The sequence below is a fragment of the Scardinius erythrophthalmus genome (assembly GCF_964197995.2).
Source record: "Scardinius erythrophthalmus genome assembly, chromosome: 3".
NCBI classification, from domain to species: Eukaryota; Metazoa; Chordata; class Actinopteri; order Cypriniformes; family Leuciscidae; genus Scardinius; species Scardinius erythrophthalmus.
In genome coordinates this window covers 50,069,470-50,093,387 of record NC_138223.1, presented here as the reverse complement: position 1 = coordinate 50,093,387, position 23,918 = coordinate 50,069,470, and the positions used below count along the sequence as shown (strand labels likewise).

Below are 23,918 nucleotides of genomic sequence, written 5' to 3'. Positions count from 1 at the left end.
AAATGGTATTAGTAAAGTTGATATCAAAAAACTTGAAGTTCCCATGAGATTTACATTTCTGTCCAAATATCACTTCTGTCACAAAATATCGAACCTTGAGACTCAGACCTTTCTGACAATATTTTTAAGATTAGAAAAGGTTTTGATCATAAATTATGAAACATGATTACGCCCAAAAGGGGGTGGTTAAGCTTGTACTGGTTAAGCTGCTGGTTAAGTTGGTGCTAGTTAAGCTGGTACTGGTTACGTTGGTATTGGTTAAGTTGGTGCTGGTTAAGCTAGGTACTGGTTAAGTCGGTGCTGGTTAAGCTGGTACTGGTTAAGTTGGTACTCGTTAAGTTTGTACTGGTTTAGCTGACACTGGTTAAATTGGTGCTAGTTAAGCTGGTACTGGTTAAGCTGGTTAAGTTGGTGCTGGTTAAGTTGTTAGTGGCTATCACTCATTTGACGCTGCTGTAGATCAGTGATGAATCTTCCACAATCTGAACAGTTGATCGCCTAAAAAAATCAAAACAAACAGGAGCAAAACAATATTATAACCCAGATTTAATGATCTGTGGTTATTTAAATGGTGCTGGTTAAGCTGGTACTAGTTAAGTTGGTACTGGTGAAGCTGGTACTGGTTAGGTTGGTACTGGTTAAGTTGGTGCTGGTAAATCTGGCACTGGTTAAGTTGGTACTGGTTAAGCTAGTTAAGTTGGTGCTGGTTAAAATGGTCAAACATTACAACAATCGTTCATTAAACGATTGAACACAGGCTTTGTGTTTGCTGGTCTCTTTCACTCATTTGACGCTGCTGTAGATCACTGATGAATCTTCCACAATCTGAACAGTTGATCGCCTAAACAATCAAAACAAACAGGAGCACAACAATATTATAGCCCAGATTATATGATCTGTGGTTGTTTAGATGGTGCTGGTTCAGCTGGTACTGATTAAGTTGGTGCTGGTTAAGCGGGTTAAGTTGGTACTGGTTAGGTTAGCACTGGTTAAGTTGGTACTGGTTAAGCTGGTACTGGTTAAGTTGGAACTGGTTAAATTTGTGCTGGTTAAGTTGGTTAAGTTGGAACTGGTTAGGTTGGCACTGATTAAGTTGGTACTGGTTAAACTGGCACTGGTTAAATTGGTGCTGGTTAAGTTGGTACTGGTTAAGCTGGTGCTGGTTAAGTTGGCACTGGTTAAGTTTGTCCTGGTTAAGCTGGTACTGTTTAAATTGGTGCTGGTTAAGTTGGTATTGGTTAAGCTGGTACTGGTTTTGTTGGTGCTGGTTAAGCTGATTTACTTGGTACTTTTTAAGATGGTGCTAGATAAGCTGGTACTGGTTTTGTTGGTACTGATTAAGTTTGTGCTGGTTAAGCTGGTTTAGTTTGTGCTGGTGAAGTTGATGCTGGTTAAGTTGGTACTGGTTAAGTTGCCCTGGTTAAGTTAGTATTGGTTACTTTTGTGCTGGTTGTTTGTGCCGGTTAAGTTGCACTGATTAAATTGCACTGGTTAAGTTAGTACTGGTTAAGTTGATGCTGGTTAAGTTGGTACTGGTTAAGTTGGCACTTGTAAATGATTATGCAATTAGACCAACAAACCTATATTAAAACAATAAATATATAAGTATTCCATTAAACCATGGAACAATTAGTTAAATGTTTTCTTCAGTTTTATTTATTAATATTTTTTTTCCTGGACTGTGTTAATAAAGAATTTAATAATGTTAGTTTCCTATCAGTTCATACAGTTACAGGCTGAGACACAAGGCGCGTTTCCAGTAAAGATTTGCGCAAAACTTTTGCGATTTTTTTCTAAATATTGATAAAAAACTATTGCGAAATGACAGCGTTTCCATTAACCGATGTCATGCGACTAAAACATAATTTTTTTCTCTCGCGATAAGTCATTCCAAAAATCATGGCAACGGACGTTGGTAAGTTTATATATATCACAGCCACGTACCGCACAAGACATTATTATTATTAATGGAAGGAAACGTAAGCGTGTTATCCAAGCATTAATGGCAAGGAAAGACCCTTATACTGTGAGCGGCACATATGAGGTGTTACTGGGTTTTTCTCACTCATTTCTGCTCTGAGGTCTTGATTGTGGAATTTCATTGAGGTTTAGAATCCAGTATTTCTGTCATTCTTTTGTCTTTTATGAATTTAATAAAGAGCTCTGTCTCATATTCTGTCCAAACACCCCACGTCATCTACGTCAGGTGACTGTAAATGCGCAAAAACTGTTTCCATTGCAGTTTTGCAAAATATTATTTTTAGCGCAATTTTCCACCGGACAAATTGCGATTGTTAACTCATGATTTCTGTTCTGTGCGTCTGTGCGCACCAATCTTGCACTTCTATCTACTCCTCAACCAGACCACCTAGAGACTTCGGGTTTTCGGCATTATGTTAAGGAAGGTCTAATCTCGGGAACGCACAAAAAAAAATCCAGGAAAAGATTTACTATCTCTTAGTGTTGTGATCCCATGAGGTGAGAAAATTGCGCTAAAACACTCACTGAGTTTTTATTACTTGTTTTGAATTGCCTGAAAAACCCCCTCATGCGAGCGTAAATACTTTTTTGCGATAAATGGGAGTTTTTGCGAAATTGACGTGTTTCCATTGGGCGTATTTTGAATTCGCAATTTCAATTTGCACAATTTGAAGGGTAATGGAAACGCGGCTACAGATAACGGCTGGTCGACTGATTTTCTGCTTCTGTAAAGTCGTGTTGTGTTTGGATGATTTACCTCATTCACTGTGTGATCTTCAGCTTTAACACTCCTTTGTTTCTTCCTGTGATAATCACAGACATTAACAGACATTGGACGAATGTATTAAATTAAGAGAGAATATAAACGCTGTTTTTAAAGATTACTAATAATCAAACACAAATGGATAATTTCCTTCTACATCAGACCAAAAGTGTACAAAACTTGTACAATCACTGCAGTTTTTTAACTCACAGTATAAACAGGATGATGACGGAGATGATGACGAAGATGATGATGAAGACTAATCCTCCAGATGCCGCTGTGATCACAATCACATTCCCACCAGCAACATGATGAACTGAAAGAGGAAGATCATCATGATTAACTCTCCAAACTGATGAATGATGTGAAGATACAGGAGTGTGTTAATAAAAGCTTCACCTGTGACAGTTACAGCGTCTGATCTCTGAGATCCATGTTGATTGTGAGCCTGACAGTAGAAGCGTCCACTCTGTAGTGCACTGAAACTCTGTCCAGATCCAACAGCTGAGGGTTCATTCTCCTTAAACCAGCTGAAGTTCAGAGCAGGAGGGTTTGAGTCACTGATGCAGTTCAGAGTCACTGAATCTCCCTCCAATATTACACCAGATCCACTCATCAACACTGAGACGTTTCTGGGAGGATCTAAAGACAAAAGTGAAAATTTACAACACATATTAGAAAATTATGATTTTAAAGTTTTTGAACAATGAGCAGATGATCATTTACTCACACATGATGTTTAAAGTCACAGTATCAGAGTATTTCTCTCCATGTTCATTGATGGACTTGCACTTGTATTCTCCACTGTCATCAGAGCTGATCTTTGAGATGTTGAAGATTCTTCCAGATCCTACAATCGTTCCTCCTTTAAACCAGCTGATTTCTGCAGGAGGGTTTGAGTCACTGATGCAGTTCAGAGTCACTGAATCTCCCTCCTTTATTACACCAGATCCACTCATCAACACTGAGACGTTCCTGGGAGGATCTAATACAGATAAATATTGATATCATTAACAATCATTTTAAACTTAACATCACAGATGTTTCGAGGATTTAATGTCACAGTTACTGAACCATCATTAACTCACACATGACGTTTAAAGTCACATTATCAGAGTATTTCTCTCCATGTTCATTGATGGACTTGCACTTGTATTCTCCACTGTCATCAGAGCTGATCTTTGAGATGCTGAAGATTCTTCCAGATCCTACAATCGTTCCTCCTTTAATCCAGCTGAAGTTCAGAGCAGGAGGGTTTGAGTCACTGATGCAGTTCAGGGTCACTGAATCTCCCTCCACTATTACACCAGATGGACTGATGGACACTGAGACGCTCCTGGGAGGATCTAATACAAAAAAACAAAACACTTTAACAATCAAATTAAATTTGACATCAGACTTATGAATCACCCTCCATTATTTCACCTGATGGACTGATGCAATCACAGGATTTATTGGATAAGAGGATCTGTGTCAAGTAGAAGGTATGCAAAATGAAAATATGATTCATAAAACTCACACATGATGTTTAAAGTCACAGTATCAGAGTAGTTCTCTCCATGTTCATTGATGGACTTGCACTTGTATTCTCCACTGTCTTCAGAGCTGATCTTTGAGATGTTGTAGATTCTTCCAGATCCTACAGTCGTTCCTCCTTTAATCCAGCTGAAGTTCAGAGCAGGAGGGTTTGAGTCACTGATGCAGTTCAGAGTCACTGAATCTCCCTCCACTATTACACCAGATCCACTCATCAACACTGAGACGTTTCTGGGAGGATCTAAAGACAAAAATGAAAATTCACAACACATATTAGAGAATTATGATTTTAAAGTTTTTGAACAATGAGCAGATGATCATTTACTCACACATGATGTTTAAAGTCACAGTATCAGAGTATTTCTCTCCATGTTCATTGATGGACTTGCACTTGTATTCTCCACTGTCATCAGAGCTGATCTTTGAGATGTTGAAGATTCTTCCAGATCCTACAATCGTTCCTCCTTTAATCCAGCTGAAGTTCAGAGCAGGAGGGTTTGAGTCACTGATGCAGTTCAGAGTCACTGAATCTCCCTCCACTATTACACCAGATTCATTTATCAACACTGAGACGCTCCTGGGAGGATCTAATTCAGAAAAAAAAAACAAAAAAAAAACACTTTAACCATCATATTAAATTTGACATCAGACTTATGAATCACCCTCCATTATTTCACCAGATGGACTGATGCAATCACAGGATTTATTGGAGGATCTATGTAAAATAGAAGGTATGAAAAATGAAAATATGATTCATAAAACTCACACATGATGTTTAAAGTCACATTATCAGAGTATTTCTCTCCATGTTCATTGATGGACTTGCACTTGTATTCTCCACTGTCATCAGAGCTGATATTAGTGATGCTGAAGATTCTTCCAGATCCTACAATTAATCCTCCTTTAATCCAGCTGATGTTCAGAGCAGGAGGGTTTGAGTCACTGATGCAGTTCAGAGTCACTGAATCTCCCTCCACTATTACACCAGGTCCACTTATCAACACTGAGACGTTCCTGGGAGGATCTAATACAGATAAATATTGATATCATTAACAATCATTTTAAACTTAACATCACAGATGTTTCGAGGATTTAATGTCAGTTACTGAACCATCATTAACTCACACATGACGTTTAAAGTCACAGCATCAGAGTATTTCTCTCCATGTTCATTGATGGACTTGCACTTGTATTCTCCACTGTCATCAGAGCTGATCTTTGAGATGTTGAAGATTCTTCCAGATCCTACAATCGTTCCTCCTTTAATCCAGCTGAAGTTCAGAGCAGGAGGGTCTGAGTCACTGATGCAGTTCAGAGTCACTGAATCTCCCTCCACTATTACACCAGATGGACTGATGGAGATCACAGGTTTCACTGGAGGATATACAGATGTCAGGTAAAAGTATTTATCAGAGACAGCTGGTGGAAAATGTTCTAGGAAAGGCTGCAGTTGGTTATTATTGGACAATTTCAGCAAACATCCCAGTTTAATTTTTCACTGTTTAATGCTCAAAGTTAAAGAAAAAGTTTAAAGGTACAATGTATGTAACTTTTTTGCTTTAAAAATAGCAAAAATCACTATATCTATGTTATATATTTTTTTTTTAGTTGTGTACTTACATTATCCCGACTGTTTCTAACAACTTTCAAACCAGGAGAAATTTTAATTTAATTTTTAGACACGGGACGTTTCTTTATTTCCGGTTTGTCGCAGTCAATGTCATATCCGCAGTCATTTCCGCGTTGTCCCTGGTTTCTGCTCGTACTGCCATAGCAACCAGAGCTATGAACCAGAGCCCTCTGATAGTAACCAAGGCGACAGATGTGGAGTTTGTGTAGTTTGCAATGTCTATTTGCACGCTGTTGTTGTTTTGTTCAAACATTATGGACCATGGCAAGCAGACTTTGTATAAAAAAGGAGAACTAAAACAAGAATCAATATCAGCGCTGTGTTTTCGAGATGCGAGAGCTCCCATAGACAGTAAATGAGAGCTCCACGTCCGAGACGTCGACCGCTCCTACATGTACTTTATTAAACAGGTGAGCACATTTACATAAAACTAATCAATGTTATATAGCTAGTTCAACAATGATAAAATGTTATAATATGATCTGTATGTTATTCCAGCCCGTTCTCATCCTAGGGCGTCATATATTGACGCTCTTGACATTTCGTCGACATCGAACGCACATGGCACCCTTTAGCGTTAATATGAGACGCAGATAGAAATGGGCCAGAAGGCGCCTCCTAGCGGTCTAACCCTAACCCTACACTAGACCTAAACCTACCCATAACCGAACAAAGCTCTGTGCGTCTCATATTGACGCTAAAGGGTGCCATGTGCGTTCGATGTCGACGAAATGTCAAGAGCGTCAGTATTATGACGCCCAAGGATGAGAATGCGTTGGTTATTCTAATGTTGATCTAGCTTACTGCTAGTCTCACACAGACAAACCAACACATAGAATAACATTAATTTCAACAGTTTAGTGTGCTAGTGTAATGTTAGACCAAGTGAAACAGCGCTGCGTTACCTCACAAGTTTAATTTGTCTAATAAACTGACCTGTGAGTTGTAATTCTGCACTTGCGTGTAGTTCGGTAGAATGAAATGTCCATTCCTTTTATATCCGCGGGACTCGCGTCGTGTGGAGCTGATAGCTGTCTCTTAGCAATCCCGAACTGCTTCATATCACAGTCATGATAAAAGCATCGATGTATTCAGTCATCCATAAACGTTATTAGATCGGTCGGCTTGACGTTGACGACAAGATCCATAATTCTTAGCAAATGTTGCGTCATCAAACTATGCCTTTGTTATTGTAAGAGGTTAGTGACCCCTAGCAGCGAAAAAAAATCACATACTGTACGTTTAAGCAAAAAAAGTTAACAAGGAAAAACTATTAAGACTAAAATTTGAAAGGCTTGAAACATTGACAGTTTGAAATACAGACAGTTCTGGATTAAGTTTGAGGAAGATTTTTTTTTTTTTACTTTTTTACAATGAATATATATAGTGCAACTGCAAAAACTGAGAGGAAAAAAATACATGTTGCATTTGTTTAGAGATTTTTTTATATATAACTACAATTTTGATGTTACTTCGTTTCCTCGCTCCTCCGTCCTCCAGCCTGTGACCCAGAAACTGATCAAACTCAGCATCTTGAAGGACATCTCAATTGACCCTTCGCAGGGAGCTTGATTGACAGGCGATCTAACCAATCATAATCCGCCATCCGCCATTTTGTCCAACAAAGCAGTCAGGAGAGATAGCAGATTAACATGGGAGAATTTGAACTTGAAAAACGGAATGTACTGACGCCTTTCCGCGGTTAAAACAACATTCCTTCTTATGTTCATTAATGTTTATTTGATGCTATAAATTAACTAGAAGGAAGAGATGATCGGTTCACGAGCAGCTTTAACTGATTCTCTACAGCGATCTGTCAGACACATTTAAGAGCCACAAAACGGTATGTATCGTTTAAATTTCTTTTAAAAAATGACCAAATTTGAAAGGTGAGACTTTGTTTAATATGTCTAATATCAAAAGTAACCGAAAAGTAACCTGGTCTGTCCTGTCTGTCAGCGTGTTGTCAGTCTCCTCTCTGCTCCGCGATGTATTTTTCACTGCGTGAGAACATGGTGTTGCGTGAGAGCAGCGTAGCTTGTCGGGCATAGCGACAGTAACTAAGGAGGGCGGGTCTTTGCGAAGGGTCAATTCTCTCAATTCCCTTCACGTCACAATCATTTTCATTTATGCTTTACCTTTGCAGTTTATATAAATTATATATCAAGCATAAATCAACAGGACATCTTGCTTTATCTTTATTATTTATGAATTTCTTAAAATAACCAAACTTTAACAACATAAGGGCAGATCCCTTGATCACAGCTGTTGACGCTTTGAAGTGACGCTCCAGTGATCAAGAATATTCCAATATACAAATAGAGCGCTTCTCATTTCTTATTTGTGTATCCTCGTTTCCTTTCCTCGTGTCTCAGTTCCACCCCCTGTAGGATTCAAGGGAAGGTTGCAAGGATAGAATATTATTTGTTATTTAACAAATCAGTGACCACTAATTTGTCCCTAGCAATAATTTCAATCAAAAATTTAAATATATTTGTACTGTATATAACGTCTAGGTTACTGATGTAACCCCTGTTCCCTGAAGGAGGGAACCGAGACATTGCATGATTGACGAATTAGGATTGCGCCTGAGAACATATCATCATCGAGTTTTAACAGAACCGGTCCAATGGACATTGTCGAGTGAGATTTGCATCGCGGACCACACCCCGTGCTGTGGTTATAAAGGAAGCGATCAGAGACACTCCCCAAGTTTTCGCAGAGGAGCCGAGTGGTGCTCAACGTCAACGGGACGTAACTTCTCCCAGTTGAAAAAGACGAACTGTTAAATGTATTAAAAATGAATTAAAGTATATTTGTATTGTACTAAAAACATACTCAAGTACATTTTTAATATATTTAATTGTATGTCTTTTTCACCTTGGCTCCCTTCCCTCCTTCAGGGAACAGGAGTTACATTAGTAACCTAGACGTTCCCATTCAGTCATCACTATGAGTTACGTCAGTGATTGATGAATTGGGATCCCTAAGAAAAACGGCACAAACACTGTCTTCCAGCGCCTCATGTAAACCGCCTGATCCCCCACACCCTTGGAGAAGGAGAGGGCTTTACACAGAGAAGTCAATCACTGCTGTTCCTGCTTGTTAACGCCTACTTGTCACTGTTCTGCCATTTTCACTATGATGGTATAAATAAATAAATTAAATAAGTCAATAAATAACCCTTTAACTTTGAGTTCAAAACTTAGAAGATCCTACATTTCTCCAAGGACAGTGAATTATTTTTGAGTCTTTTTACCTGTGGAAGAACACACATATAGGATCACCACATATGGGCACCAGTCTAACACAGGGGCTGACCACTGACCAGAGTCGCTTCTGACTCCAGAGGAGGAGATGAGTTGCGACATGAGATGGGAGTGTGGATCACCTTGACAGTTTATTTACGCATATCGATGTGTTATCCGTTCAGATCAGTATATGTTTGTTTTGCAGCAACAGCAGAAACCGGCGGAGAGCAAGGAATACTGTGAGCAACTTGAGGCAATTGATCTGCCACTGGAGTCGAGTTTGCTCTTTCCCAGTTGACCTGAAGCCCCAGATGGCTGAGGTGTCTGAGCACCAGGTCCCTGTGTTCGCACAACTGATCTCGCGAGTGGCCAAGATGAGCCAGTCTTTGAGATAGTTGAGGATGCGAACACCCACCTCCCGTAACAGGGAAAGGGCGGCCTCCGCGACCTTCGTAAAGACGCCGGGTGACAGGGAGGACTTTGTACTGGTATGCCCGTCCCTCGATTGCAAAGTATAGGAACGGTCTGTGTCGAGGGAGAATTGAGACATGGAAGAACATGGCTACCATATACACTCTCAGAAAATAAAGTACATAATTGTACCTTTAGGGGTACAATGGCTTGTCACTGGGGCTGTACCCTCAAGGGTACAATATTGTACCCTTGGCATAGGGTACATATTTGTACCCTTGTGATTTGTACCTTAAGAGACCAGTCTTGTACCTGTGGTGACAATTTTGTACCTTTATTTAACAGTACAAAAATGGACCCTTCAAAAATGGTACCAAATTGGCTTTGACAGGGTACAATCGTTGACTATAATGATATGTATATATTACACACACACTGAATTAAAATCAGAATTTATTAAATCCTTTTCATTTTCACATTTTCCAACATTTTATTTTAAACTCAATGTCTAACTGTGACATATAAATTATTATCATCTGAGTAAGTGTCATTTGCCTGAAAGTCCATTTTATCTCCTTTCATCTCGACGACGGTTACTTCTATGCCTGCTTCTGATATTTTCTGAAGGACCTCCTCGGTTGAAAGCCCTGTAAGAACCATGAGTAACCGTGCTATGACTTCTTCTCCACCGATGGCCAAAAGAAAGAAAGACTGCGAACTGGACATTCTTTTAAATTGAGATTCAAGCAGCCAATCAGGGCTGGCTCTACATACACTCTCAGAAAATAAAGTACATAATTGTACCTTTAGGGGTACAATGGCTTGTCACTGGGGCTGTACCCTCAAGGGTACAATATTGTACCTTAACCTTTAAAAGAAACGGTACATATATGTAACTTTTAATGCTTTTTGATCCTCAAAAAGTTACATATATGTACCTTGAGGTCCAACAGCATAAACTCCAGTGTTAATTGAACTCTCCTGGGAGTTTATGTGACTCCAGACTCAAGAGTGTTGAAGTCAATGATCTAATTAAGTGATTGATTGAGTGATGATTGACCATTATTGAAGACACCTGATGTTAACAAGCAGAATCACGGAGGAGAAAATATAATTTTTTAAAGACACCGTTATGGAGATCAGTGTTTCCTTTAGTTGGGCTCTTGACCCTTAAATCATTAACTTTAGAATTTGTTTGGCTGTTGTATCTGAGTTATAACTGCCAGATGAACAAAGAGAAAAAGTGATCAGGTGGTGTTGGTTTATGTTTTAAAGTCTAATCTCAGACTTAAATGTATATTGTTGATTACAGCAGCCTGTGATTCTACAGCAAAAGATTTTCAGCATTTTAAATATAATCCAAAAATTCTTAAAAGTTGTTCTGATCAAAAGACATTGAAAATTACTTTATGAAGAAACACTGACATAAATAATCAGCCTGTGAATCTCAACAATGGTGACAATAATAAAGCATGTTGCAGTGCATTCTGGGTGCCACCAATCAAAACTCATTCATGGCTCCCATCATGCATTGCGGTATGAATAAATTATGATCTGAATTGTCTTACTAATTTCCTTTCCCTAATTGAATATTCTGTTTGTCACCATTGTTGAGATTCATACACTGATTCTTGATGTCTGTGTGTGCCTAAAAGAAAGATTTGTTTTATCAGATCAACTTTTAAGAAATTCTTTTGATTATTTCAAAAATTCTGGATCTTATGCTGTGGAATCACAGTGATGCTATAATCAACAATATACATTTAAGTCAGAGATTAGATTCTAAATGAGTTCAGTGATTCAGGTCAAATTATGATTAAGTCAAAACATAACCAACACCACCTGATCAACTTATCTCTTTGTTCATCTAGCCATTATAACTCAGATACAACAGCCAAACAAAACCTAATGTTAACAGTTTAAGGGTCAAAAGACCCAACTAAAGCAAACACTGATCACCACAACGGTGTCTTAAAAAAAGAGATTTTCTCCTTCAGTGATTCTGCTTGTTAACATCAGGTGTCTTCAATAATGCTCAATCATCACTCAATGAATTACTTAATTAGCTCATTAACTTTAGCACTCTTGATTGTTAATTTAACACTCATATTTTAACACTTTAACACTCTTGAGTCTGGAGCCAAATAAACTCCCAGGAAAGTTCATTTAACACTGTAGTTTTTGCTGTGTTATAGTGATTTAATATCAGTAAATTGACTTACAAAACTTTTATTTCCTTTATTTCAAGGCTACTCAAATATAGTGATAAGTTAAAATCTACCTTAAATGATTAAGGTATCATTAAAACCTTTACAAAAAAAAATAATAAAATTACTTAGCAGAGGCTGTCTTTTGATATTGTACCTTAACCTTTAAAAGAAACGGTATATATTTGTACCTTTTAATGCTTGGGGACATATATGTACCTTTTTGACCCTCAAAAAGGTACATATATGTACCTTGGGGGACAGAAATGGACTCCTACTGTACCCCTATTTCTGAGAGTGTACTATATCCAGCTACCCGTCCCAGAGTGGAGTCTGAGTGTGCAGTGCAACACTACCTGGCTCCACAGTTTGGCAGGGGTGCGTGAGAAAGCATACCGCTTGTTCTGAGACACTGTTTATGATTTATGGGGATTAAAAAAGAAGAATGGGAAGATTTTTATCATTATAGGGTGGTTGTGTACACACACTGCTGATACATTTATGTTCAAACACCATGTAAAGTGAATTTTGCATAATGGGTGCCTTTTACAAATCTTTAAAAATCTTAAAAACTTTTTAATACAAATTTTAGGTTGATATTTAAAAAAATTAAAAATAAATAAATCAGTACGATTTTTTGAGCGCAGTACCAAACTTTTCCACTAGATGACATCCAGACTCCTCTGGTGACCGTATAAGGACTCTTCGATTTCCATATATGGATTAAGTGATCTTAACTACAGTCTGAACGCTTTCAAATGCTATATAGTTTGTCAAGATTACTTTAGGTTTAGACTAAGATATTATTGTTATAAATGTATAATGGCAAGTGTCCCAAGGGTGTCGGGGAGGGGCAGTCTTAAAAATAGTGGTTAAAACATTTTTATAAACCATAAATTCAGATATTTATTCTTTGTAATGTTTGAAAAGTCAATCTGCACTCACACATGACATTGAGCTGAACATCAGGAGAGATGTGAGTGTGTCCGTCTACAGCACAGCTATATCTGCCTGAATCCTCTCTTCTGACTGACTGCAGCAGGAGTTCATTGTTTCTGTCTCTTCTCTCAGTTAATGGCTGTGAGTTTCTGTACCAGATGAATGTTGCTCTGTCAGTCAGAGCGCAGCTGCTTTTACATCTCAGAGTGACTGAATCTCCCTCTGTCACTCTCTCAGGAGACTCCACCTGAAGATCTGAACACAACACACACATTATATCTAGTGCTGCTGTCATACACTGATTATTATTCAACATAATGCACAGAAGAAGAGATGAACCTCATCAAAGTCACCTGTGACAGTAAGATTCACTCCTGAATCACCAGTATATCTTCCATCAGGTTTATCAGTGATGATTCTGAAATAGTACATGCGTGAATCCTTCAGTGTCACATGACTCAGTCTGATGTTGCTGTTCTGCTGTTTATCTCCCAGATACTGAAGCCTCTGACTGTATTCAGGGTCCTTAGACAGATCTTGAAGCTTAACACCCCTTTGAATTGGGCCTTTTGTCCAGAACACTTTCATGATCTGATGTCCAGTAGGGTATTTATAAGTGCATCTCATTATCACTGTTGAGTCTTTTAGTGCACAGATGCGTGAAGGACTGTACCTCACACTCCAACCAGCACTAGAAACCCCTGAAACACAGAATTCATCAAACTGTAAATGTTGTTTTATCTGTTATATTGGGCCATGAAAACATGACAATACTTTATTACTATTAGAAAACAGTGACTCATTACAGGAAATATAAGATAAATGTGAATAAATAATCTCAGTGTGAATTACTTTAAGACAGAGGAGTGAAGAGAGAACCAAGAAATCAGCCAAAAACAACAAGCTGCACAATTACAGTTTTTCTGAATTGCTAAAACACATTTCTTGAAACCATCACTCACTTTCTCAAAACCTTAAACACAAAAGCAAATGTTCAAAACTCATTCAGAGAATCTCTGACTCTTCTGGCAAAATCAAACAATGCTTTCAGATCTTACACACATCAGTCAATATTAGAAACACGACAGATCATTTGTTAGACACTACATGAAGAATGGAGAACACAGAATCCAAAGCATGCAGTTACAGGAGAAATATGTATTTATATATTGTAACAAAGTAAACAAATTTTGTAATTACGTAATAAAGTAGGGTAACACTTTATTTTGATAGTCCGTTTGTTGAGACTTTACTAGTTATTAGTAGCCATTCAGTAGCTTGTCAACAGTGCATCAGTTGACATTCAACAACACTGTTTCAACAGACAAGTAACATACGTTCAACTGACTGCCTATAGACTATAAGGTACAATTCAAGTGTTAATCTACAGATTTTACGAAAAAGTGCCTGTTGACTGTCAATGTTATTTTGCAACAGGTTATTAACCAATTGTCGACTAAATTTCAATTGTCAACTAACTTTCTGTAGATTGAGTACCAACAACTCAAGATCAATCTGTCAGTTAAATGTCAACAGTCATGTCAGCATATGAAGTATATGATACTGTATATCCTACTCAAGGGGTCTCATGTGCATCAAATTAATGATTATTTTAGCTGATTTAAACTGTTTTTAAAAAGGTTTTAACCATTTGTAGATAATCTGTTGATAGTCAACTAAAGATTAGATCTGTTGCTTGTCAACAAATAAATTGTTTATGATCAGTAGACTATTAATAGACATTATCCACCAAGTGTTAGTAGATAAATTTTAGGACTATCTAATTAAAGTGAAAAACAGTTGATATCAGTAGAAAGTCTATAACCTATCAACAGATTGAAAACATACATTTTTTGTACGTTTGGATAGATGCAGAAACGTATGATACAGACATGTCTGCAACGTAGAATTATTACGAATTCACAGCTACAAAACGTTTACGAATCATAAAGATATCTGTATCATTTCCCTTATACTGTTTTATAGATAAATGTAAGTTCCCTTAACCCTACTCCCAAACCTAAATATAAATTACTCATTTTATACAGAATATAAAAAGAATAAAACACTTTATGGACAGAGATGTGTAGGGAAATGCCAGTTTTATTAATAGCATTAAAATATATTTTGAGCCACTAACATTAATCCTACTCCTGCCCCTAAACCTACCCATAACCATTTCTTAAAACTATGCAGGCTAAAATTATGAAGAAAAACAACAGATGTGTAATCATAATAATTTATTGCGAAAATGTAAATCAGTACCAAAAGTCGCTCAAATGACGATGTGTTGCAGTCCTCTCTGGCAGTATATAATAGTTTTGTATAAGGGACAGAGCAGAATTTAAGTTATTAATCCATGAAAATGTTAACCCAGCTTCCCTCTGCGTGAAGACGGCGCGCGCGCTTCTGCATGTCAATGTTGTTTCAACTGAAACACGGCATGCTGCAATCTGTGACGAAGCAGGCGAGAGCCAATGAGCGTTTGATATCACTGCCGTAAAACATGTCGTAACGCTTCTTGAGGGCGCAATTTTTACATTTAAATTTATCACGAGCGCGGGATTCGACATTTACGGTCGCTGCTGAGAATGGAGATGGAGATCGCTGGATGTGGATGAAGGGCTGAATTTGGATCTGTTTCTTGCTTGCGTATGAATTATAAAGATTTGGATTACATCTAACATTACGTTAGCTAATAAAAATGATGTATTTTGTTAATTTATATTGTGTTTTGGTGTATTATGGTTCTATAGGAGAAAACGCCTTTTGTGTCTCACAGTAACGTTAAATAAACTAAATGTTTCAAAATGGTTAAATGATTAAAGAAGGTATTGTTAAGGGTTTAAACTATAGTCTTGTCTGTTAATCCTCCGAAGCAAGATTGCAGCAGGAATAGAGATTATTTCTTAAATGATTTACTGTTATAACGTTAAACTGCATTTAATAAATGCGATTTTCTGTAAAACTTACTGTCATGAAAGGCTAAATGTATTAATTAATAATTATTGTTATTTGTTGTTTATAACTTTTGATCTTGGCCTCGGGCATTTGAAATGATGTAGACTATTGAGAGTTTTCTCATTTGGAATGCACAATATAATTCTTTTCACATAATCAGATGGTTCAGATGTGATCGTGATATCCTAGTAAATAATGGGTTGTATTATTTATTTTTTATTTAATAAAAGTGATTTTTTTTCTCTGATGTGCTGGCCATTGTTCTACTTCAGTCAGGTTAGGTATGCAATCTGTTGATAGGTTATAGACTTTCTACTGATATCAACTGTCTTTCACTTTAATTAGATAGTCCTAAAAGATATCTACTAACACTTAGTGGATAATGTCTATTAATAGTCAACTGATCATCAACAATATATTAATCTGTTGATAGGTTATAGACTTTCTACTGATATAAACTCTTTTTCACTTTAATTAGATAGTCCTAAAATATATCTACTAACGCTTAGTTGAGAATGTCTATTAATAGTCTACTGATCATAAACAATTTCTTTGTTGACAAGCAACAAATAAGCAACTACATGTAATCTTTAGTTGACTATCAACAGATTATCTACAAATGGTTAAAACATTTTTTTTAAATCAGCTAAAATAATTATTAATTTGATGCATATGAGACCCCTTGAGTAGGATATCGACAATTGGTTAATAACCTGTTGCAAAATAACATTGACAGTCAACAGGCACTTTTTCGTAAAATCTGTAGATTAACACTTGAATTGTACCTTATAGTCTATAGGCAGTCAGTTGAACGTATGTTACTTGTCTGTTGAAACAGTGTTGTTGAATGTCAACTGATGCACTGTTGACAAGCTACTGAATGGCTACTAATAACTAGTAAAGTCTCAACAAACGGACTATCAAAATAAAGTGTTACCTAAAGTAGTACTGACACCTGACAGTGGTGAGTGAATAAATACTGTATGCACTGCAAGTACTGTATAGTATTGTACTGAATATTGTATAGTATGGAATGTCTGTATATTCAGCATTTGCATACTGTGAAATACAGTGACCAACTGCAGAAGCCCAAAAGGTTACAGTAAAAAACTGTAAATGAAAAGTATGTTACTGTAAAGTACAGTCAGAAGAGTTGAGCAACGGGGGGCGCTAGTGTGCCGTAATGGAGTAGGTCACACTTTTGTGGAGCTCCGTGTAAAATCCTCTTGTTTTATTGAATGTATACTGCAGCAATCGTTTTTTATGTCATAGACTATCGTTTAAGTTGTATTCTAGTCTAGTGGGCTCATTTTTACGTCGGACATGCAAAGGAGCAAAGCTCAAAGCCAGAAAAATGCATCCTCTACTGAGGCTAGCAACGAAGCAATACTAGCCGCTATCACGAAGCAAGGAGAAGAGCAGTTAACTAGTGTTTCCAAGCTAGTTGATGACCTCAAAAAGACTATGGAGGGACGCCTTGATTCAATCGATGCACACCTGGCTACACTACAGAGCAAACATCACGAAGTGGAACGTCGCATAGATGGCATGGATGAGGCTCTAACAGATGCCGACCAACGCATAACGGTTTTTAGAGACCACTTGTAAGGAACTTCAAGCAGCCAACACTCGTCTCAGTGCCAAGCTTAATGACCTAGAAGGATGCTCACGCAGGCTCAACATTAGGATCGTTGGTATCAAAGAGGGTGAGGAAAACATCCGCCCAGCTGAGTTTGTGTCTGAGCTGATTTCAAAGATACTTGGCCAAGGAAACTTCAGCAAACCGGTCAAAATAGATAGAGCTCATCGCAGAATAAAAGCCAAAGCCAAAAGAAAAAGAACCACCCAGGGTCATCATCGCAAAACTTCATAACGACAGAGACGTGAGGAATGTTTTACGACTAAGCCGACAGCGTGCACCGCTTAGCTACAAGGATGAGAGGGTGTCAATATTTCCCGGCTTAGTTGGCTCTGTTATACCCGGCAGTCTCCTATCAGGATTTGGGATGTGCTGCTTAGTTCTTTGTTGCGGCTCTGGGGTTGTTCTGGGGTGTGTTTATGTGTTCTTTGTTAATCTGCCAGATCTATATTTTTCTTGTGCCAGTTCAAATTGTCTGTTATACTTTTATTTTAATGCAGGATAATCAGTCAAGTAGGTCGGGATGAAGTCCTATTACTTTTACATCCTGGAACTGTAGAGGTCTTGGCAAAGCCATTAAGCGGGGTAAAGTATTTTCACATTTAAAGTCCTTGTCATCAGATATTACTTTCTTACAAGAAACCCATATTGGCCCAACTGATCAGAGGAGATTGAGAGCTGTTTGGTTGTCACAAGTTTACCAATCTACTTTTTCTTCTAAATCGAGAGGGGTAGCGATTCTTATTCGTAAAACTATTCCATTTATATTTAAGTCCATGATAACTGACCCAGGTGGAAGATACCTTCTCGTCTCTGGAACAGTGAATTCTGTACCATTGGTCCTTTTGAATATTTATGCTCCCAATTTTGACAGCCCTGAATTTTTTTGCAAAATTTTTAATCTTGCTGCGGAACATAACACTCACAATATAATTATTGGAGGAGATTTCAATTGCTATGTAGACCCTCAGGCAGACCGCTCTTCCACTAAAGCAGCCCCACAATTGAAGTCTGTACCTGTACTACTATCTGATTAAATCGCTAGATACAGTTGATATATGGAGACATCTGCACCCCATAAACCGAGAATACTCTTTTTTTTCATCTGTGCATGGTAGCTTTACCAGAATCGATTATTTTTTAGTTGATGCTAGACTAACATCAAGAGTCATCAGCTCCACATACCATAACATCTTAGTCTCAGACCATGCGCCTCTGACCATGAGGATTGATTTCAATCTCCATACACGTCAGTACATCTGGAAGTTTAACCCCACACTGAATTCAGACAACTGTTTTCAAGAATACATCTCTACTAGGATGTCAGGCTTTATGCTGGATAATGACAATGGTGCTGTTTCAGACTCAACCCTCTGGGAGTCCTTTAAAGCTGTTACGAGAGGTCACATAATCTCCTATCAGTCAGCAAGTAAAAAAGCTAGGCAGAAGCGTCTCTCTGAAATTGAAACTGAACTTACTGCACTGGAGGATTCTTACCGAGGGTCTAAATCTGAGGATATCCTTAAAAACATCTTGAAGATAAAATATGAGTATAACCATATTCTTGGCGAGCAGGTCAGGCACTATATTTGTAAATTAAAACAAAAGCACTTTGAGCTGGGTGAGAAGGCAGACAGGCTGCTTGCTAGGCAGTTAAAAGCCGTGCAAGCTGATAGGGCGATTCATAAAGTCTCATCTCCAACCGGGCAGCTATTAACTGACCCTAAACAAATTAATGACAGTTTTTTTTACTTTTATAGCCAGTTATACTCATCAAAGTCTAAGTCCACCGATGCTGAGATTTCAGATTTTCTAGACGCACTGGACATCCCTGTTCTAGATGAGGTGATAAGGCAGGATCTGGACACTGACATCACATTGGATGAAATCAAAACAGCTATCTGTTCCTTTCCTAATGGCAAAGCCTGTGGTCCTGATGGATTTGGCATAGAATTTTACAAGGCACATATAGACAACATCGCCCCACTCCTTCTTCGTATGGTAAAGTGCTCTCTGAAGGATGAGATTTTTCTCAGCTCGCTTTATGAAGCGCATGTTTGTCTTCTCCTGAAAAAAGACAGGGATGACACTGATGTCACATCTTACCGTCCTCTAAGTTTGCTGAACAGTGACCAGAAAATTATTGCAAAAGTTCTTACAAACCGATTAAGTAAATATATCAGTGCCTTAATTCACCCGGATCAATCAGGTTTCATTCCAGGCAGATTTTCCTTCTCTAACACTCGCCGCCTGTTAAATACTATGTATTCTGATAGGCTACCATACGCTGCTGTCATGTCGTTAGATGCCCAGCAGGCCTTTGACCAAGTCGAATGGAGATACATGTTTGCCACCCTTGAAAAATTTGGCTTTGGTGACACATTTATGAAGTTGTTAAGAATGCTATATGCACGTCCAAAATCCTCTATTTTGACTAATTATGACAGGTCCCCTTCATTCTTGCTGGGTCGTGGCACTAGGCAGGGCTGCTGCCTTTCTCCTATGCTCTTCGCTTTGGCCCTTGAGCCCCTGGCAATAGCCATTAGAGCCAGCCCTCAAATCAGTGGAATAAATTGTGGCTCATCTGAGTGTACCATAGGCTTATATGCAGATGATGTCCTGACCCTGTCAGATGTTAGGTCATCCCTGTCCCCCCTACTTGATCTGATAAAATCCTTTTGGTCAATTCTCTGGATTTACTATTAACTGGAACAAAAGTCTGTTCATGCCCCTATCTGATGGCCTGGATTCTAAATATCTTGAGGATCTACCATTCAAAGTCTCCAATGATCAGTTCAGATATTTAGGAATCAATATCACCAAAAATCCCAAACTTCTCTTTAAATGTAATTATCTCGATCTGATGGACAAGCTTAAAGTCATGGTAGATAAATGGAAACTTCTCCCCCTCTCCTTAATAGGGCGTGTCAATATTATCAAGATGACTGTACTTCCCAAATTTATTTATCTTTTTCAAAATGTGCCTATTTTTCTTACAGCTGCTTTCTTTAAATCTTTAGACTCTATCATTTTGCCCTTTGTATAGGCCAACAAGCCCCCCCCGCATCTCTAAAGCGCACCTGCAGAAGCCTACTACTGAAGGTGGTTTGGGCCTGCCTGTTATGCGTCATTATTACTGGGCATGTAACGCCAGAGCATGGGTATTCTGGAATCATGCCCTATGCACTGATGATGAGAGTAACCTCTGCCCCAATTGGCCTTTGATTGAGTCCCACAAATTGAAAACATTTGTTGGAGCTTCCCTTAGTGCCTTTTTATTTTCAAATCCTGATTCATCTATCAAACAGCTTAAAGGTGACTTTATTCTATCAAACTATTTGAAGATTCTTAGACAAATTAAGGGTGTGCTGAATCTCCCTGAGCTTTCCTTTTTTGCTCCCATATGTCATAACCCTTCCTTTAAGCCAGGTCTAATGGACTCAGTGTTTGCACACTGGACAGAGAAGGGCCTTGTAACTATCAGTGATCTTTATATTGACAAGTGTTTTGCATCTTTCGCCCAACTTAAGGAGAAATATTTGCTACCATCTAGCCATTTTTTCCGTTATCTCCAAATTAGAAGCTTTGTAAAGGAATCAGTACCCACACAATACGAGTTTTATCGACTTCTTACGCGTGAACCCACATCCAAAGGTTTGATTTCACAGTTTGTTGCCCTTTTTCCATTGGCTACCTCCTCTCTTCACATTAAAGAAGCATGGGTTAAGGACACAGGAGAAGAGATTGATGATGGGCTCTGCTCAATGGCATTAGAGAGAATCAAAGCATGTTCTATCAATGCACGACTTCAGCTTAAACTTTGTCAAACACCCAGCGCAGGTTTTGCAAGATCTGGGGGCCTTTCACTGACTATATTAAGAGACAACAGGACGAGTCTCAGGTGGAAGTTTGATATTATTAGGGGCCAAGCACCGAAGGTGCGGAGGCACCTATTGTATCTGTTCCCGTTCTTATTATTATTCTTCCGACTGGGAGTCTATGGCAGCCCATATAACTGATTGTGGGGAAGGTGTTTTGGTTTGACATTCTGATAGAGGACAGTCCCAACATTAAATACACCAATTTTGGTGTTTCTAAGTCATTTCCTCTAGCGCCAGCACCTGTCCAAAGTTTCACTAATATTTTTCTAATAACTTTTGAACCGTAAGGCCAATCAACAAAATTCTTTTTCCTCTGATTCCTGAGCTCATGACGATTCGATTGCACCCTATGACATCATTTTCCGTCATAGAAATATGGCCGCCGTTTTGAATTTTTTGAAAAACATACTTTTTCGAACTCGTCCTAGACGGTTTGTCCGATTTGCAGGAAAATTGAACCAGATCATCTTCAGGCAGTGCTGACCAAAAGCTATGGAATTCAAATTGATTCGTCAAACCGTTTTTGATAAACGCTCGAACAAATTTTACGTAGCGCCTGAAAAAACAGTCGTAAGGCTGTATCTCCGCAACGCTTTATCGTATTCAGACCAAACTTGGTACGTGTCATCACAAGTATGACCTGAGGCAACATGCTGTGTTTCGGCGCAGCGCCACCTACTGGTCCGGAGATATGAAAAATTGCTATTTTTGCTTATAACTTCTGAACAGTTTGTCCAAAAATCATAAAATTGGTATTGTTAGATTCAGGGCAACATGCCGAGTCGACTGATATCCAATTTTACCATATCGGCCATTTTGACTGTCGGCCATTTTGAATTTTGTGCTAAAATGCTGTATTTTAAGAACGCATGAACGGATTGTTACGAAACTTGGTATGGTTCATCAGCACAATGTCCTGAAGGAGCGTGAGAAGTTTCGAAACAGCGCCACCTAGTGGTGATTTTTTTTTTTTCAAATGCTTATAACTTTGGGTGTGGTCGACTTATTTTCACGAGACTCATCTAATTAGACTCCTGAATCCTTGCCGAGTCCTACGATAACAAACATGCTAGGTTTCGCCTTACGGTTTGTGTAGCGTTGTGATTTAGCACTTAAAAAACATTTGGCTATATCTTTGAAACCGTTTGTCCGATCGAGACGAAACCCCCGTCAGAAGTTTGGAAACATAGGTCGATAACTATTTATTTCTGCTCAAATGCGAAAATATTGATAGTAAGGGGTAGTAAAATCCAATCAAAGTCATGTGTCAGTCATTTTTTACGTGTTTTTTCATATACATATCTATAACTCCGAAGCGAATTGAGATATCTTCACCAAAATTGACACACATATGTATGGGCTCACTCTGAGGACACATCAAAAAAATGGTGGGACTGAGCCTCTTGGTGGCGCTATAATAGAACAAAACATGAAATTCCCATTGACTTCAATACAGTTTTGTGAAATAAAATGCTATACTAAACAAACACATTGGTGTAATATTGCGAAACTCAGAATGTACCTTCAGCACCATCCCCTGAAGGTACCCAAAATATTTCGAGACAGCGCCACCTAGTGGTCAAAAGTTATAACAAAATTTCCAAAAAGGCTAATAACTTTTGAATAAATCGGCCTATCGAAATGCCACTGGTCTTAATAGATTCCTTGGGTCAAGCCGAGAACATAGATACCAAGTTATTAGATACCATAGATACCATACCTTATTTGGCCGAACTTCCTGTCCGCCATCTTGATTTTCATTCAAAACCTACTTTTTCAAACTCCTCCTAGGCCGTAGCTCCAATCTTCACCAAAATCGAATCGTATCATCTCCAGACTGTGCTGACTAAAAGTTATGGATTTCGTGTCGATAGACGAAAATGTTTTCGTATAGCGCAGCAGCAAAGTTGAGGCATGATGCTAAAAGCACTATTCAGGCTTTATCTCTGCAATGCCTTGACATATTGACACCAAACTTTGTATGTGTCATTGTCACTTCACTCTGACCACATCACATCAGTTTTGTAACTGCGACACCTATTGGTCGAAAGTAATAATCCATTAAATCATATTTTTATTCACTGTTTCTATGATTTTTCAGGCATTTCGCCTAAAATCCTCTTTAAATGTCTTTAATTGCTCATTGTTGCAGTTGGTCTGACACGTCTTGTCGTCTTATTCTGCTTGGCCCCGGTAATTGCTGCTTGCAGCTATATTTATGTATTATTTTCCTATTTTCATTATGTGAATTGTTTTCATTTCAAGCCATCATTCAAGTGCTGGGACTCTGACCTTAACTTTGGGCTTCCTTGACCTCACTTCTTCCCAAAACCATGGAACCCTTACTCTTCAGAACCTGTGGACATTTTTTTCAGTTCTTGGACTGGATTATAGATACATGCTGGTATCTTTTATAAGAACTGGCAGTTATTGTTTTTGTTTTGTTTTGTATTGTTGTGTCCTGCCTTGTTGGCTTGTGTCTGTCTGTGACTGTTATGCAGAAAACCTTTGAAAATAAATAAAAAATGTCGGTCCGGCCGGAGAATATCATCTCTGCAGGAGAAGAGAAAAACCCTGAAGCAGATCCAGCCTTGACAACATTCTCCACACCTTCCTTTTCCTCTTCCTCCTCGTTCATCACCTCTTTCACACACTCTTCCTCCTCTTATACACACACACTCTTCCTCCTTTTATACACACACTCTTCGTCCTCTTATACA

General features: G+C 38.4%; 1 protein-coding gene across 1 annotated transcript; it reads right to left on the bottom strand.

Moving 5' to 3' along the window:
• Positions 1–783: 783 nt before the first annotated feature.
• Positions 784–13,344, bottom strand: LOC308687941 (B-cell receptor CD22-like; the record flags this gene model as incomplete). The annotated part of the gene is made up of 9 exons (XM_081360760.1): positions 784–841; positions 2,954–3,059; positions 3,143–3,273; positions 3,372–3,385; positions 3,493–3,728; positions 3,832–4,089; positions 4,609–4,866; positions 12,724–12,972; positions 13,071–13,344. 9 exons carry the CDS (start codon positions 13,342–13,344, stop codon positions 784–786), a joined length of 1,584 nt encoding a protein of 527 aa, XP_081216886.1.
• Positions 13,345–23,918: the final 10,574 nt, after the last annotated feature.